The sequence below is a fragment of the Megalobrama amblycephala genome, linkage group LG10 (assembly GCF_018812025.1).
Source record: "Megalobrama amblycephala isolate DHTTF-2021 linkage group LG10, ASM1881202v1, whole genome shotgun sequence".
Lineage (NCBI taxonomy): Eukaryota > Metazoa > Chordata > Actinopteri > Cypriniformes > Xenocyprididae > Megalobrama > Megalobrama amblycephala.
In genome coordinates, this window is record NC_063053.1 from 24,794,289 (window position 1) to 24,812,693 (window position 18,405).

General features: G+C 39.6%; 1 protein-coding gene across 3 annotated transcripts in view; it reads left to right on the top strand.

Annotated features, from left to right (window-relative positions):
• tjap1 (tight junction associated protein 1 (peripheral)) overlaps positions 1–3,649 on the top strand; it is a 152,001-nt gene extending 148,352 nt beyond the window's left edge. For all 3 annotated transcript variants that reach the window (XM_048205547.1, XM_048205548.1, XM_048205549.1), the window contains one exon: positions 105–3,649. In XM_048205547.1, the coding sequence (XP_048061504.1) occupies positions 105–1,538 (1,434 nt within the window). In that variant the 3' untranslated portion in view covers positions 1,539–3,649. The remainder of the gene's footprint in view (positions 1–104) is intronic.
• Positions 3,650–18,405: the final 14,756 nt, after the last annotated feature.

Genomic DNA, 18,405 nt, shown 5'->3' on the forward strand with positions numbered 1-18,405 from the left:
TTATATATTTTTTTTAAAAATTGGTTGAAAACAATACTGCTGCAAAATGATCCCTTGTCATGTTTGTTTGTCTGTGTGTTTATTATCTCTATAATGTTTTGCAGTTGCCATATGAGCTACAGGACATGGTGAACAAGCACATGAAGAGCAGCTTGCCTAACAAGACTCAGGGCTCTCAGGGAGCTCAAGCCCAGGATCCTGACACTCTAAGCCTGACTCCCGCAGACGTAGTGCCCACTTCGGTGATTGCTCGTGTTCTTGAGAAACCGGAGCCGCTGGTGCTCAACTCAGCCCAGTCAAGCAGCAGTGCAGGTCGGCCAGTGGCCGAGGATGTATTTGTACATGTGGACATGACAGGACCGCAAGATGATGGTGGAGGGCATGAGAATGGTGGTCCTGTTCATGCCAGGCCTCCTGCGGGAGCTGGTTCTGATCAGCAGCATGTAAATGGCATGTGTCGAAGCCAGGGGAGTCTAGATGGTCCAACAGGAGAAGATGGGGCAGCCCCCTCTTTTGAGAAGTTGAATCCTTACCCAGCTCCTCCACCACCAAACCCACTGTATCCTGGTCGCAAAGTAATTGAGTTCACTTCAGACGACAAAGTCAAGATCCCCAAGAACAGCCCACTGCCCAATTGCACCTATGCTACCCGTCAGGCCATTTCTCTAAGTCTTGTACAGAACGATGAGGAGGCAGCTGAGCGCCAGCGCACCGTGCCCAATAGCCCTGCTGTATCTGATGGGGGTTGGCGGTCCGGGACCTCCTCATCTTCCGGCGGAGGGCATGCTTCTCACCAGCGCACACCTCCACAGATGGATGCTACGGACACTCTCTCCAGTCATTCAAGTCCCTTTAGCAGTCCCCCTCAGCCCCCCAGCGCCTTTGCCAGCTCTGGTAGTTCTGAGGAAGACCTACTGGCCAACTGGCAGCGCATGTTTGTAGAAAAAATGGCACCATCTTCAGAAGGCTCCCTTGTCAATCGTACGTCCTTTAGCAGTGAGACGGTAAAGGATCTCCAAAGAAGTCACAATGGAAAATCGGGAGAAGGTGCTCTGAGAGGTGCTTACTCTGATGGCGAAGAGGGTTCCTCAGCACAGAGCTGGACAGCAAGTAGAGAGTCCAGTTTGGATACGGACACCAGCAGCATGGCGGACCTCCGGGCAAAAAAGACACAATACGGAGGCGACTTTTGCCAGGAAGAGGGTGAACGCCTACTGATGGCTCTTGATCCACTTGATGATGGTGCTAGTGGTGACACTATGGTCACCATTGAGAGCAGTCCAGCCTCTGCTAAGCGTCAAGAGTTTGCTGAAGATGCGGGCTCGGCAGGAAGTTCATCTGAGGAACGAGATGTCTTACCCCAGGACTTTCCTGTCATTGGCTCAAAGGTCCTAGCTTCCCTTGAGGATTATACAGACAAGCCCCCTCGGACTGGCTCCACACGACCTCTGAAGAGTCCCAAGAGGATGGGGGTTCATCACTTGCACCGTAAAGACAGCCTTACCAGAGCCCAAGAACATGGAAACTTGCTGGACTGAGACTTCCAGGCTTGTTTTTCTTTTTCTTTTCTTTTTTTTCTTTTTTACCTTGAGTGCTCTTTGTCTTACTAGCAATCACTAGTCATAGCAGCACACAAGTGGATGGGATCGAATCAGCCTGGCTGTAGTTATCCCGGATCATGCTGCTGTTGCTGAGGCATCATTGTAACTCTCCTGTCCTCTCTTTGAGGCATGGAGTTCTCTTATCTGTGGAGCCTATGGTATTGATGGAATCAGTGGTAAAGTACCGACTGCATCTTCAGTTAGTCTGGCTAGTGAGTGGACAGTGCTTCAGGGATTGTACAAGAATGTCATATTCTGATTTAAGGTGATTTTCACCAGTCCAAGACTTGCTTCTGCTTGATCTGACATGATTGAATGGGCAACAGCAGGACATAGCCATAAAATCACACTTTTGTAAGAGAAAGAGTTCTTCAGAGGCGACAAGACTGAGCAGCATTAGGATTGATCCCTGTGGCACTGTGCAGACATGGAGCATCTCACGTAATGGATGTTTTGACATTTACTTTTGCCCTTGGGTGAGAGTTTTCTAGCCAGATAAGGATGTCTATCCAGTACCCCAGTACAAGTCCGTTGTTGTGGGAGATGGGATGGTACCAAATGGCCACAGATACCACTGTGTCAGGCATTCTGCTGGTTGAAGCAGGTTAAATGTAATCTATGGGACTCTCATGTCAATTTTCAGTGCCTAACCCTTGCTCTGACAGAGGGGGCTCTCCATCACCCTTTAAAAGAACATCTTGTTCCTTTAGTCTGCTTTATTCATCATAAACTGAGAGGATCCTTCACCTCAGATTTTCACTTACCTCTCTTCACTGATCTACCACTGTATTTCAACACCCAACCTAAGGACAGTTTTTGTACTTTAATAAACAACATGAATTATGAAAGGATTTTGATGTATTCAGTATGTGTTTCAATGATCAAGTACATGGATATACTTCCTGATTTTCATTCTGACCTGTTTTGTTTGACTAATGGTATTTAAACTTATGATTTTAAGTAAATATTTAGAGTTAGTTTTTTTTTTTTTTTTTTTTTTTTTTTTATTTATTTGTCTTGTACTGGTCTAAAGTGTCCCATTACTCCCCTCAAATCAGTTAAGCACTAGCAGAAGTATATAAGAATTGCACGGGTTACTGAATCCTGTTGTAAAATGAAATGAGAAGGTATACAATCTCTTACATTATTACTCATTAGTTATTACACTGTAATACAATGGAAATGCAACCCAAACAGTGCTGTATTTGGCATTTTAATGATTTAATCTGGAAAATATTCCTTTTTTTTCAAAGATCAGTATTTAGGAGTAAAATATTTTAAGCAAGTAAGGCTGAAACATTTGGATGCGTCATTAGTATTTCATGTCCTCCGATTTAGAGGTGTAAAAATGCGTCCCCTCACTGCTGACGGCAAAAATTGCCATTCAGAGGGCATATTGATATTTTTTGAAAAAACTATGCATATAGTACTGTGTAAAAACACCACAAAAACTTGAACCATAGCAAAGCATTCTGTCTGTTATGATGACATTACTGACTTCTAAATAATGTTGCATACAGTAGACAGACAAAAACAGTGAGCTAAAACACAGAGATTTCAGCCAGAAACATGCCTTTGTTTGTTAGAGAGGCACTGACACAAACACATTGTTTTTTTTTAAAACCCTAATTTCAAGGAAAGCCATGTTTTGATCTTAACGAATGTAATCATCTTTATGTAGCATCCATTTCCTTTGGTTCCTTATTATTTGTTAACTAATCATATACTGCTGTATGTATTTTAAGGGGAATGTGCATCCCGCCATCATTTAGTGTGTTTTTCTGTGTGTATCTTTTGTGTGGAAATCAGAATTCTCTTGATAATGGATGATCAGTCTGTCCAGCAGATATTTTCTGCAAGTTATTTTTTTCTGTTCTGTGTGTTCCAGTCTTAAATTTCAGTCATTTCATTTCAAGCCTTGTTTAAATAGCATTTTAACATTTATCAGCTTTTCTCAAAGAGTTTCAGATGCGACCACTACATGCATCCTCATTCTTTTGTTTTGATGAATATATTTTAGAGACGATTAAACTGTGTTGCCTTTTTAAGTGCTGTTTGCTTTGTGTTCTTTTTATTTACAAGTTTATAGTCTCTTGACCAGTCATTACCCAGATGTCCCACCCTGAGTCAAGTACTGTACTTCAAGCAGTATTGTACTTTAAAAAAATCACTGTAATTGGACACACAATACCTGACTTGAGACACTTACCCTACTGGTGATATGCAACAGTGTTCTGAGTATGTTGAGCACTTTTTTTTAGGTTTGTCTTTTATTTATGAACATATCAGCCAGTCAGAACGTATTACATTTTAACAGTATTACTGGAAGGACATCAGACTTTTGTAAAATGCTTGCTGTATATATTCACAGTCACTATGATTTTGCCAGGTAAGACATTCCTGGCTGAAAATTTAGTCCTAACCATATCCCTACCCCTAAACCTAACCCTACCGATAACTCATATATAACATTGATGTAGGAGAACCTAACCCTGTTTGTAAGCCTAAACTTGACATAAACTGTATACTTGTCCCTCAAATCTGATTGGTTGATTGGAATGTTGTTCCAGGATCATCAAAGATGTTGATCCAGGGACATGTTGTGCTTGGCCAAATCACGTCGACCATATACTCGCCTCATAGCTGGTCTGCCACAGCACTCCTCGCCTTGAATAATTCAGCTATATGGTTCTCAGAATGTGCGATCGAAGGGCTCTCAAGTCCACACTTACTCTTCTTGTGTTACAGTTTGGTCTCTTCGTATGTAGTTATCAATCTTGCTTTGCAATAAATGGGAGATCCACTAATAGCCCATGATTAATTGAAGTGTAACTACCCACCATGCTGAATAATTAATATTTTATCTATCATGTCTTAAAATAGTTCTGTGATGTTTTAAAGAGACAGTCTCTTGCATGTAGAAATGGACGCCCTTAAATAATTCAGTCTCATCAGATGTTACACAGGCCCCAGGTTGTGCAAATAAATACAAAAAAAAGACATGACAATGGCCAGGATGTGTTTAATACACTGAGTGTATAAATAGGCCTTTCTCTTCTGCTCTCATACAACTTTAATAACTCAAATTTAATTGCACACATAAGAGACACGAACATCTTATTTAATCCAAGGTGACCCTCAGGCGTGTGGTGCGCAAGTCATGCAAAATCTTTGCTGAGAAATCTTCTTCCGACTAACACATTTGAGTCCCACTTCTGTCCAAAGCTGACGTGTCTGTGATGGAAAAACATAGTCAATTCATGTTATCTTCTCTTTAACCTTCAAGACGGTGCGTAATCTGCACTCCTTTTCCTTTGATCTGATATATACACATTTTTATTCATCAGTAGACCAACTTTCATATGACCATCAAAATGTCAAGTCAAGCTGACTCTGAAATTAGCCTTTGTTGTTGACTAATACACTTGTATTAAGGTGAAAATTGACCCCGTTATTTTAATACACATTACTGATTTTACCATCTTAGTAATCTTTCATCAAAATGTAATAAGTCACTGCCCCTTTACAATGACTTTCCTTCATTTACTGATGATGAAGTTAACCAATAGCCATCGCTAAGCCCTGGTTTAAGCATTGATTCAACAAGCTCTCATTCAGGCTCCAGTGTAGTATGGAACGACAATCCTCGATCCAATCAATTCCTGATAGAGAAAATCAAGATCTGCTCTACATTTTGTCATTGAATATACTGTTTCACTTGAAAATGTGTAACATTATGAAAGCAAGTTGTTAGTTGTGCTTCATGTTTTGTAGAGTCCTTGCAATTCTATGAGTAATTTAAAGGGTTAGTTCACCCAATAATGAAAATTTTGTCAATTACTCACCCAACCTGTAAGACTTTCGTTCATCTTCAGAACACAAATGAAGATCTTTTTTATGAAATCTGAGAGCTTTCTGTCCCTCCATTGACAGCTATGCAACTACCACTTTCAAGCCCCAGAAAGGTAGAAAAGACATTGTTAAAGTAATGCATGTGACTCCAGTGGTTTAACCTAACAAGAGTGCTTTGTTTGCACAAAAAACATAATTTATCACTTCATCTACATTATAATATTAATCTCCAATGCACGTTCACATTCATTCACATTCGTGCACGTTCATATTTTTTCAATAAAGTGGTAAATTATGTTTTTTTGCGCAAACAAATGACTCGCGTCACTTCAGAAAACTGAGATTACTTTAATGATGTCTTTACTACCTTTCTGGGGCTTGAAAGTGGTAGTTGCGCAGCTGTCAATGGAGATACAGAAAGCTCTCAGATTTCACTAAAAAGATCTTAATTTGTGTTCTGAAGATGAATTAAAGTCTTACGGGTGTGGAACGACATGAGGGTGAGTAATAAAAATGTTCATTTTTGGGTGAACTAACCCTTTAACACTTGAGGATGCTGTTTTGTTTCTTTGCTGTTTGTACTTAATTTACTTGGATTGTGTTGTTTTTTTAAGGACATAAGGCCTGTGAAACTCCAAATCTTACTGTCCTGATGCTTTAACATGGTGGTGGGATGTCATGTGATTGTGAGGGGATATATTTAGGGTGCAAAAACCAATTAATGTTGATGGTGTTGGCTCCCATATACTTATTTCAGATGTGTGTGATTTTACCATTTATCTTCTGTATTCTTCAGGCAGATTTCTGGTGCATACTCCACATACCTTGTCTACCAGTCTTATATGTGTGTAACTGTAGCAACAAGGTGCTTTTTCCCTTGTCATTTGTTCATTTTGATTTCCCCCCATGCCTGAGTTTATTTTGAATTTTACTTAATCAGGTTATTCTTCCATGGTTGTGTAGATGTACCATGCGCCGATTATTTTTCCCCTAAAAAAGGATGCTTGTGACTGGACTGATTTTATTTTCTGAATTTGTAAACTGATGTATATTTTAAAACAAATAAAACTATTTTAAACAATGGGTTTGGACTGTGCACTTTGGCAGCGTCACCTCCAGGCACTACTGTGATTCATGGGTGTCTGTTTTTGGTGTCATGTGACGTCACTGTAGCTGTGGAGCGGCAGTGCTGATGTAGGAGTGCCCACTGGTGGTCATGAGGGTCCAGTGCTCATTAAGTGGGTGGATACAAGCACCTAGCAACAGTGTGCTATCAAACCTTCATTGTAATTGTCAAAACAATTACAAGCACTTATTAGGGTCAGTAAAGCTTATCAACAGAGCTGACAAGAACTATCTGGTGTTTTGACTGACAGGTTCCAGCATGACTGCATAAATTAACACCATGAGACTATTTAAAAAGCGTTGTTTATAAAAAAGGTGCCAATTTATATAAACTGTACTAATATTTAAATCAACCATTTGATGCAATGCACTTATGTACATACATGTTTTTACATTGTACTTAATTTTAAAAATACCTGCATATAATTATATACAGTGCACAGCATAAATGAGTACACCCCTCTGAGCAAATACAAAAGATGTATTTTCTTTATGATAACTAAAACAATTCATGGAAAGATGGCAAAACTAAAATGTATTGAAACATACATAAAAACTGAGAAATATATTTCATTAATAGCCATAAAATAAGTAAATTAGCCAATTTTGTTTAAATTAAGGATTGCATAAATGAGTACACCCTAGATTTAATTCAACAAGTGTATAATATTCTAGTACTTAGTATGCCCTCCATAATTTTGAATATACTGCTCTGACTCTTTTTGGCACAGAGTGAACAAGTCCATGACAAATTGTCACATCTGTCCTGTTTAACTCCTGGATGATGAGCTCCTTAAATGCCCTGATCTTTAACGGGGATTGTTGCTCAACTCGTCTCTACAGAATCCCCCACAGGCGCTCAAGAGTGTTAAGATTGAGTGCAATACAATTGTTCACCTTGAGAGAATGCATATCCTCATTGTCATGTTGAAAAAACGCCCAACAATGCAGGGAATGAGGAAAGGGTAACATCTTCTGTTTCAAGTTTGAGTATTAAATTACACAGTGGTGTGTGAATTCATGACAGCATTGATAAAGCACAACTCCCTCACACCTTCAGCACTCACACATCCCTATATAAGAGCTTTACTACCACTGAACTTTACTGTGGGAACCAGGCACTTCTCACTGTACTCCTCCTCTAACAACACCTGAACATTTTGGATGCTGTTAGACCCAAAATGATTGATTTGGTCTCATGAGACCAGAGTATTGATTCCCAGAATCTATATTTTGTAAATATGGGCTTTGGAAATGGCTAACTGACTTTATTGTGCTTTGGTTACAGTAGGTAGTTCCAGTGAGAACAACAACCATGCATGTCATTTCTACTGCTGTATCTTACTCTGTGAGATAAACAGTCACTCTTTTTTCATAGCTTTTGCTGGCTCTGAGACACTCGCGTGGTATTTCTCCTGCTCTTTGTCTAGCAAAAAAATCCCTCATCACTAAATGAAAGCTTAAAATGAAGGCCTGATTATTTCAAGGGCCTTGTCACAAGTCCATTGTTTTTGAATTTCTGTGTTACTTTTGCTATATTTTCACACTTAAAACAATGATTTGGTAATCCTCTTGTACCACTGTCCTCTTTTGTGCTGAGAAATAAGTGAAATAATCCTGACAGTTCTCTCCCAAGTGCTTCCATTGTTGTCAGCATTAAGTCTAAGAATGATTCAGTGGGCTATATAACACTTTTAATTGTCAAGAAATTATTTCTCTTTAAATGTTTTGGTTCAACATACTTACCTGTTGATCAAACATTGCCTTAAACTTACACCAGAATTTTTTTTTTTTTTTTTTATCTAGTAACTTTTAGGAGGGTGTACTCATTTTTGCTACACAACATTTTATCACCTTGATAAGAAAATCTTATTTTCTTGAATAATTTTGACATGCTTCTTTGGTAATTGATTAAGCAGATTTGCTGGAACATTATATCTCTAAAGAACCCTAACATGTCTTCTAACAGTAATTGAGTAATTGCTGACTTTCAGAAGTTTCAGAGGGGGTGTACTCATTTATGCTGTGCACTGTATGTGATTAATTTCTGTAACTAAATCTATAATTACACTGTTGACCTTCCCTTACCCTTAACCAAACCTTAAACCTACCCATACCACCAAACCTGTCCTAACCTTACCCGTATCCCACCTCAGTGTTTTACAACACAATATGATATTTGTACGAACACATACGATTGTAGTCTTTTTTTTTTTTTTTTTTTTTTTTTTTAGTTAGTTATTTTTTTAATTACTTTAATAATTTTCCATCCCTGCAATTAAACAGACATTTGGTATATTTAGTTGCTGCTATGCTTTTTTTAAATGCCCTCTTTGCATGTGACCTTGTCAACAGAGCTTGTTCATGGGTGGAGATTTGCCTTTTTTATCTGCCCCTTAAAGTGCCCCATTATGCTTTTTTGGATATTACCTTTCATGTAGTGTGTAATATAGCCGTTTTTGAATGTAAAAGGTTCTCAGAGTTTCAAAGATCAAAGTGCACGACAAATAGTTATTTACTGAATTCATGATTCAATGTCTAATGAAAGATTAGATAATTAAAAGTCTAGATAATTCTAGACTCCTTCAACATTTTTGTGCACTACTTGTCCTGGCTCGAATCTCATTTCGGATCCTTCCAGATTCTTATATAGTTCAGACTAATGAGTATTTCATCATGCTGAATCCTTTAGCATACTCCTGTCAGTGAAGAGGATTCATTACAGCATTACCCACTGGAAAATTGGCCTTCCATTTGTCTCATTTCTTTAGCAGCTTTGTAGATTGATCGGAGGCCTTTCATTAATTATAGACAATGATCTCCTTCCTTATTATATGCCTTTCCTGGCAGCTGCTGTATGAGAGAGGAGATAGACATTAGGAAGGCGACACAACTATACCTGGTGTCCATTTCCGCATTTGATCCCTGGCCGGAAATAGAGAGCTGCTTATTCAAGTCGTGGAAGGGAACAGTAGATATAGTATGTGAGAACACAGCTTATAAAGCCAAATAAAAGTGAATTCAGACTTTCTCTGCCAGTAATGCAATGTTCCAGCAAAGGAATGTACAAATACAAATTTGTAGTCCTTGAAAATAAATATGCTGCTCTTTGGAATAATGAAAAGGTCTGATGATATTCAATCATATCCTCTGAAAATTAGACTGAATTGCATAATTTAAAGCACTTTCCTTGGCAGCATTCCCTGCTACAATTATTTATCTGCATACACCGATCAGGCATAACATTATGACCACCGTTGAGAACTTTGGGTTCTGTGGAGTCTTTTAAAAAACATCTAAAGACACTTCTTTTTGGACAAGCTTTTAATTAACAATGTGGTTTGCCTGTTACTAAATTTATGTTGATGGTATTTTTAGAGTATATTAATGCATATTTATTTTATTTGTTTGATGTTATCTTTATTGTAAAGCACTTTGTGACCCCTCCTTGTCTGTGAAAGGTGCTATATAAATAAACCTTATTTACTTACTGACACTTGAAGTGAATAACACTGATTATCTCTTCATCATGGCACCTGTTAGTGGGTGGATATATTAGGCAGCAAGTGAACATTTTGTCCTCAAAGTTGATTTGTTAGAAGTAGGAAAAATGGCCAAGCGTAAGGATTTGAACGAGTTTGACAAGGGCCAAATTGTGATGGCTAGACGACTGGGTCAGAGCATCTCCAAAACTGCAGCTCTTGTGGGATGTTCCCAGTCTGCAGTGGTCAGTATCTGTCAAAAGTGCTCCAAGGAAGGAACAGTGGTGAACCGGTGACAAGGTCATGGGCGGCCAAGATCATTGATGCACGTGGAGAGCGAAGGCTGGCCCGTGTGGTCCGATCCAACAGGTCCGATCCTGTAGCTCAAACTGCTCAAGAAGTTAATGCTGGTTCTGATAGAAAGGTGTCAGAATACACAGTGCATCACAGTTTGTTGTGTATGGAGCTGCATAGCTGCAGACCAGTCAGGGTGCCCATGCTGACCCCTGTCCACCGCCGAAAGAGCCAACAGTGGACACGTGAGCATCAGAACTGGACCACGGAGCAATGGAAGAAGGAGGCCTGGTCTGATGAATCATGTTTTCTTTAACATCATGTGGATGGCCGGGTGCGTATGTGCCGCTTACCTAGGAAAAAGGCAAGCCAGTGGAGGCAGTGTGATGCTTTGGGCAATGTTCTGCTAGAAACCTTGGGACCTGCCATCCATGTGGATGTCACTTTGACACGTACCACCTACCTAAGCATTATTCAGACCATGTACACCCTTTCATGGAAACGGTATTCCCTGGCGGCTGTGGTCTCTTTCAGCAGATAATGCGTCCTGTCAAAAAAGCAAAAATGGTTCAGGAATGGTTTGAGGAGCACAACAATGAGTTTGAGGTGTTGACTATGGGTGCTTCTCAATATCCCTCCTCGTTTCCTTGCTCCTCTGTCCTCCATCCTATCACCCGGAAACTGATCGAACTCAGCCATCTTGAAGGACATCTCAATTCTCTAATTGCACTGCGAGGAGGCGAGGAACGAGGAGTGAGGAAGTTTCCTAAGGAGTCATGAGCGAGAATACACAGGTGTATCCTTTGCGGAAGTCTTTCTCGTCAAAAAACCTGATGCATGTATAAATTCTCCTCCCCCTTCATATCTGTCACAATTTAAATGTATGCTTTACTTTTGCAGTTTAAATAAACTTTACATTTCATATATTTCAACGGGGCATCTTGCTTTATTAATATTTATTATAATTTTTTTAAATAACAGCTGATGACGCTTTGAAGTGACACTAAAGGGAGTGAGGATATATCATTTCACTTGATTCAATTCCTCCGTCCTTTTCCTTGCATCCTTCCCTTGCATCCTAAAAGGGTGGTGCCAAGACACAAGGAAAGGAAGCAAGGAAAGGAAACAAGGATGCACGAGTAAGAAATGAGAAGCACCCTTGGCCTCCAAATCCCCCAGATCTCAATCCAATCGAGCATCTGTGGGATGTGCTGAACAAACAAGTCCGATCCATGGAGGCTCCACCTCACAACTTACAGGACTTAAAGGATCTGCTGCTAACATCTTGGTGTCAGATACCACAGCACACCTTCAGGGGTCTACTGGAGTCCATGCCTCGATGGGTCAGGGCTGTTTTGGCAGCAAAAAGGGGACCAACACAATATTAGGAAGGTGGTCATAATGTTATGCCTGATCGGTGTATATATAGAGAGAGAGAGATTAAGTAATCTCTGTTCAAAGGCCGAATGTGACCAAACTAATCTTAATGCATTCATTATATGGTATTTTAGGGTGTACTCACACTAGGTGCTCTGAACCGTGCCCAAGCGCGTTTGACCCCCAAAGCCCGGTTTGTTAGGCCGTCCCTGGCCTGCTTGGAAGAGGTGGGCTCGAGCGCGGTTCCTATGCAGTGTGAGCACTAACCGTGCCGGAGCACGGAACAGCTACTACTTTTGTGTGCGCTACTGTCATCATTATGATGGCAAACATCTTTATTACTACTTTGATAGTACACTTTTCAATTCATGTAATTAATTCAAGTGTATTTGGGTTTATAACGGGTCTGCTTCTCAACTTATTGATGAACAGGAATTGTATTAGGGTTGTTAGGGTAAGGGGCTAGTATAGTTTGTACAGTATAAAACCATTACGTCTATGGAGAGTCTCCATATGCACTGGCCAGTCTCCTTATCATAAAAGAAAAGGTGCTACTGTAAACCCTAATGCACAAAATAATTAATTGGTTTGAGTAGGACAAACTTAAAGGGGTGGTTCAATGCGATTTCACATTTTTAACTTTAGTTAGTGTATAATGTTGCTGCTTGAGCATAAACAGTATCTGCAGTTACAGCGCTGAAAGTTCAGTGCAAACGGAGATATTGTCTTGTAAAGTTATGACAGTTTAATGCCGACAAAAACAACCGGTTTGGACTACAACGAGCTTCTTCCCGGGTTGGTGACATCATAAACCCTGCAAAACACGCCCCCAGGAACACGCAACAAAGTGGGCGAGGCCATGTCGCGCGGCATGTGGAAGCGGAAGAGTTGTGTACACCGGACACGAGCGACACGTCAAAAGATAATAGAACCCATTACAGGGAGTGCAGAATTATTAGGCAAGTTGATTTTCTGATCATATTTTTTTCCCAAGCACATTTTACCAATTCCAATCCACATCAATCTTAATAACTACTATTAATATTGTTTTTAATCATTTATAAGTGATATATAATTGTTCATGAAGGCTGGAAATGAAAAATGCCTTATATTCAGGTGTGCAGAATTATTAGGCAAGTTTTCTTTTACAGGCAAAATGAGCCAAAAAAGAGATTTAACTCAGACTGAAAAGTCAAAAATTATTAAATACTCATGAGAAGGACGCAATACTAATGCAATACTAGAAATTGCAAAGTTAAAGCATGACCAAGGGACAGCAAAATGCTCATTGGGTCAGCGGGGTCAGACAAAAACAGGTGGAAAAGAAAAGACACGTTAACTGCAAAATAATTAAGAATTATGTGTGAAACCATCAGGAACCCTTTAGTCTCCAGCGCCACCATTTTCCAGAACTGCAACCTACCTGGAGTCTCCAGAAGTGCAAGGTCTCAGGATCTCAGAGACTTAGGTTAGCTAAAGAATCCTAAAAAATGACCCGCACTTGATAAGAATCACAAGCTGAAGTGTTATAAAATACATGAAGACTGGGTTTTTATAGGCCTTATAAACAGACAGCTTGAGAGTGACTCCTGAAGGACCAGCACCACATCCTCTTGTACCACTGTTTGAAGAATTTATCTTCCAGAATCTGGCAGTAAGTTTTGGAAGATCATTTTTAGTCCATCTCTGCAAGACAGACATTTCAGGATAAGAGATGGACTAAAAGTGAACTCAAACACCTTACTGCCAGATTCTGGATAAATTCTTCAAACAGTGGTACAAGAGGATGTGGTGCTGGTCCATCAGGAGTCATTCTCAAGCTGTCTGTCTATAAGGCCTATAAAAACTCAGTCTTCATGTATTTTATAACACTTCAGCTTGTGATTCTTATCAAGTGCGGGTCATTTTTTAGGATTCTTTAGCTAACCTAAGTCTCTGAGATCCTGAGACCTTGCACTTCTGGAGACTCCAGGTAGGTTGCAGTTCTGGAAAATGGTGGCGCTGGAGACTAAAGGGTTCCTGATGGTTTCACACTTAATTCTTCACCTTAATTCTTAATTATTTTGCAGTTAACATGTGTCTTTTCTTTTCCACCTGTTTTTGTCTGACCCCGCTGACCCAATGAGCATTTTGCTGTCCCTTGGTCATGCTTTAACTTTGCAATTTCTAGTATTGCATTAGTATTGCGTCCTTCTCATGAGTATTTAATAATTTTTGACTTTTCAGTCTGAGTTAAATCTCTTTTTTGGCTCATTTTGCCTGTAAAAGAAAACTTGCCTAATAATTCTGCACACCTGAATATAAGGCATTTTTCATTTCCAGCCTTCATGAACAATTATATATCACTTATAAATGATTAAAAACAATATTAATAGTAGTTATTAAGATTGATGTGGATTGGAATTGGTAAAATGTGCTTGGGAAAAAAATATGATCAGAAAATCAACTTGCCTAATAATTCTGCACTCCCTGTATAATCTGTGAGATTTTCTACACTGGATGCGCCGTGGAAGACAGCTTCCAGAATCTACACGAGTTCAATGCTGGATTTGCACAAAGGCTATTACTGAAAGATGAAGCAGTTCCCACTTTAAAAGCAGAAGCTGCTGTTTATCGCCCCCAAACTGTAAGTACGTTTTATTGTTTGTACATGTCTTTTAAATGTATAGTTCTGTTGCTAGCCTACTTTTGGTTGCATCAAGGACGTAAACAAAGACCAACATGTTTTTGCTTCCCTAGCCAGTTAGCTAAATTCTACAAACACCAACAAACTTGTCTGTTCATAGACAAGCAGTTGTTCATGCTATAAATTAAATGATACCTTTACAAAAATGCTACTACTCAGTCATGTATTCAGCTACAGTAAAGATTTAATCAGGATAAAACTGTATATTGAAAGCTAACAAACAGCAGTGACAGCATATCTAAATCTTTGACACAAATATAAAATGAAATACCATTCATAAACGTCCTTTACGCGCGATTACAGAGGTTCTGCTTGACCCTCTTCATCTGGGTCTGATTCGGGCTCAATTTGATACAGCAATATAGACGCCATAATTTACATTTCCACTGAAGCCCACCTAACTGGTAACTACTAATGGTAAGGTGTGTGGTGTTTCTGGACACTTCAGCGAATTACAACACACTGGGCCAGATAACCAATCTGAGCACATTGCGTATTTCGGAGGGAGTGGCTTCATAGAAGCAGGAAGTCAAACAAGCCGTTTGAATAACAATGGAAACAGAGGTGTAGAATAAAGGTAAATATATGAAAAATACGGCTTTTTTTAAATAAAAAAAACCAAGCATTAAAACTGCACCCCAAAAACACAATCAAGCCTAGAAAAAAACCACTGAACCACCCCTTTAAATTAAACAAATTAGTTCAGTCAGTTGAACTTTTGAGTATTTAACACTTTCTTTTTCTTTCAAGTTCACAGAACTGACATATTTTAAGTAAACTGAACTGTTTCATTGTTTTTTATGAACATTTCTTTTAATTTAGATGAACTTAAGTTTAACTGAAACTGAGCTGAGATTTATGTTTCCCAGCATGCTTTGCCCATGGCACTCGAAAAGGAGAGTAAATGCTAAAATTAAGTGTTATATAAAAATTTCACATTGAGGTTACATGATAATTTTAAAGGGATGATGAACTGAGAACTGATGAACTTTTCCTTGAGCTTTTGACATGTAAGAGGTCATCATACTCTAAGAATATCCTGTAAGTTTTAGAGCTGGAAACTTCCTTGTTAGTCCAATAAAAGCTTTAATTGACACCAGACCCAGCAAACAACAGGATTTACAAAGTGGGGATCTATGACGCCAAAGGGCAGCAAGCACCACCTCCGCAGAAGAAGATCAACACCTACTTCATCACTGCCTGTTTAATTCTAATGCCTGATCTGATATTAATGATTCATGTACAGTCAGATGTTCTTTGTCTGTGTGTCAGTAAATCAAACCTATGACTAAACGTCAACTTGCGTTGTTTCTCTTAGTAGGATGAAAAAAAATGTTATTTAATGGTGATTAAATTATATAAAGAAAGCGATCAAAGAAAGCTCCATTTGAAATCTTTGGAGCAGCGTGCGCTGAAGCTGTCAATCAAACAGCGCGAGTTTTTCAGTGACTAACGCGCAAAACTACCGTTTTATTCAACAAATCTCTTAGTTATATCGCGTTTGAGTTGCAATGATGAGATCACTGATTTCATGCTCCACATGTCTGTGATCGGCTACACAGTGTTCATCTCTGCAACCTTTCATGCCACGATCTAAATATAATGCCAGAGATCTAAATGTAATGCAACACTTTTCACGATTAGTTAACCTTGAGAGCTGTAATAGTAAACACGTGCTAAAAGAGAGAGTAATACTTGGCTATTTCAAATGGAAAGATGGCCGTTTAACACTGAAGTCTCACAGCAGACACGTCCCTTAAAACAGAGCGTTCAAACCAGAGGGCTGAAATCAAAGTAAGAAAAATGCCTTTTATTTATAAATTATGACAATTTTGGGTGTAAAAAGCATACTAACATTATAAGTGCACCACAGGAAACATTATAAAACAATAAAACAACACAGTTCATGACCCCTTAAGTTAAATGTATGAATTAAACATTTCAATTTAAGAACAATTAAAATGTATGAGTACAAAATAAAGATCGGCCATTTCTTCTTGCTTAAACTTTGAATTTCTTAACTTAAAAATGTTGAGGCAACTGATTGCCTCAAATTTTTTGAGTTTTGCCAACCTATTCGGGTTTACAGATTCTTGGCTTCATGCTGCAAAGCTTTTGAACTCCACAGTACATTGGAAGCCTTTGCAGTGGATTAAATTATTGACGACACAAACGCTTTTAATACCCTCGTGCTAAAACTGCATCTGAAATACTCAAACACTGCACTGACTCTAAAGTTGATTTCCTAAGAAAAACGGCTTTCTAAAAACAGCAAGCTTTTAACCATATCACACCGCTGTGCCGAAGAGAAAGTGTAGGTTAAAAATGCATGAAGCACAAGGGTCTGGGAAGGCTTAAATGTGGATCGCAGTTGTTCTAAATGGTATAAACAACATAATCAGCTTTGCACAGGAGCTGCTGTAACAGAACTGAAGCACTGAAACATGACGCCGATGTGACTGTAATGGTAATGTCTTCCTTTTTTCATTGCGCTACGGCACTTTTAATGCTTGAATGTATTCCGAGTAGGAGTATCGTATTTACGCTGCACAACTGCCTGAATCCAAATGAAGGAGACTGTGAAAAGATGGTGACATCAAACAGCATTAGAGGACATCAGACACCACACTGAAGCTTCTGAAGCACACACACCTGTGTAATGGAAACAGACAGGTGCTCACTGGAGAGACGGTCTGTCAGGATCATAAAGCACCACTGATCAGGTGCGAGCAAACTCATAAATGAGAAATAATGTACAGTCATTGTACAATGGCAAGTCACTTATTACATGTCTTTATTTGAGTTTAACTTATTTTATCATTTTACTTTCAAGTGACACCAGATGAGTGGTTTCACATTACAGCATTGCCATGGATTATGGCGAATATAGGAACAGATATGTTATAGAAGTAAAAACTCCATTCTTTTTCTCCATAAGACAACTTTTACGACAACTTATAAATCTTTAAAGACAGACATACTGTGATTTCTGAGGTTGTTTATCAATACTAAATGCTTTTGTTGAAGCCAATAGCCCACATTACTTCAGCTTATTTTAAAAAAAGATTTAACAGCTGAATTTGTGGTGAAAAACTACATTACCCATGATGCTGTACAGAAAATTCCACCAATCAGAGAGTTGGCGAGCTTGCAGGAAATGGTCGCTCCCATGAAGCACCCCGAATGATGCAATCAAGTTGATCTTGTGTTGATATTTATACTTATACACACTGATCTAGCATAACATTATGACCAGCTTCCTAATATTGTGTTGGTCCCCCTTTTGCTGCCAAAACAGCCCTGACCCGTCGGGGCATGGACTCCACTAGTCAACTGAAGGTGTGCTGTGGTATCTGACACCAAGATGTTAGCAGCAGATCCTTCAAGTCCTGTAAGTTGTGAGGTGGAGCCTCCATGGATCGGACTTGTTTGTTCAGCACATCCCACAGAATTTGGAGGCCAAGTCAACACCTCAAACTCATTGTTGTGCTCCTCAAACCATTCCTGAACCATTTTTGCTTTGTGGCAGGAGCATTATCCTGCTGAAAGAGGCCACAGCCACCAGGGAATACCGTTTCCATGAAAGGGTGTACATGGTCTTCAACAATGCTTAGGTAGGTGGTACATGTCAAAGTAACATCCACATGGATGGCAGGACCCAAGGTTTCCCAGCAGAACATTGCCCAAAGCATCACACTGCCTCGCCGGCTTGCCTTCTTCCCATAGTGCATCCTGGTGCCATGTGTTCCCCAGGTAAGAGACGCACACGCACCCGGCCATCCACGTGATGTAAAAGAAAAGGTGATTGATCAGACCAGGCCACCTTCTTCCTTTGCTCCGTGGTCCAGTTCTGATGCTCACGTGTCCACTGTTGGCTCTTTCGGCGGTGGACAGGGGTCAGCATGGGCACCCTGACTGGTCTGCAGCTATGCAGCCCCATACGCAACAAACTGTGATGCACTGTGTATTCTGACACCTTTCTATCAGA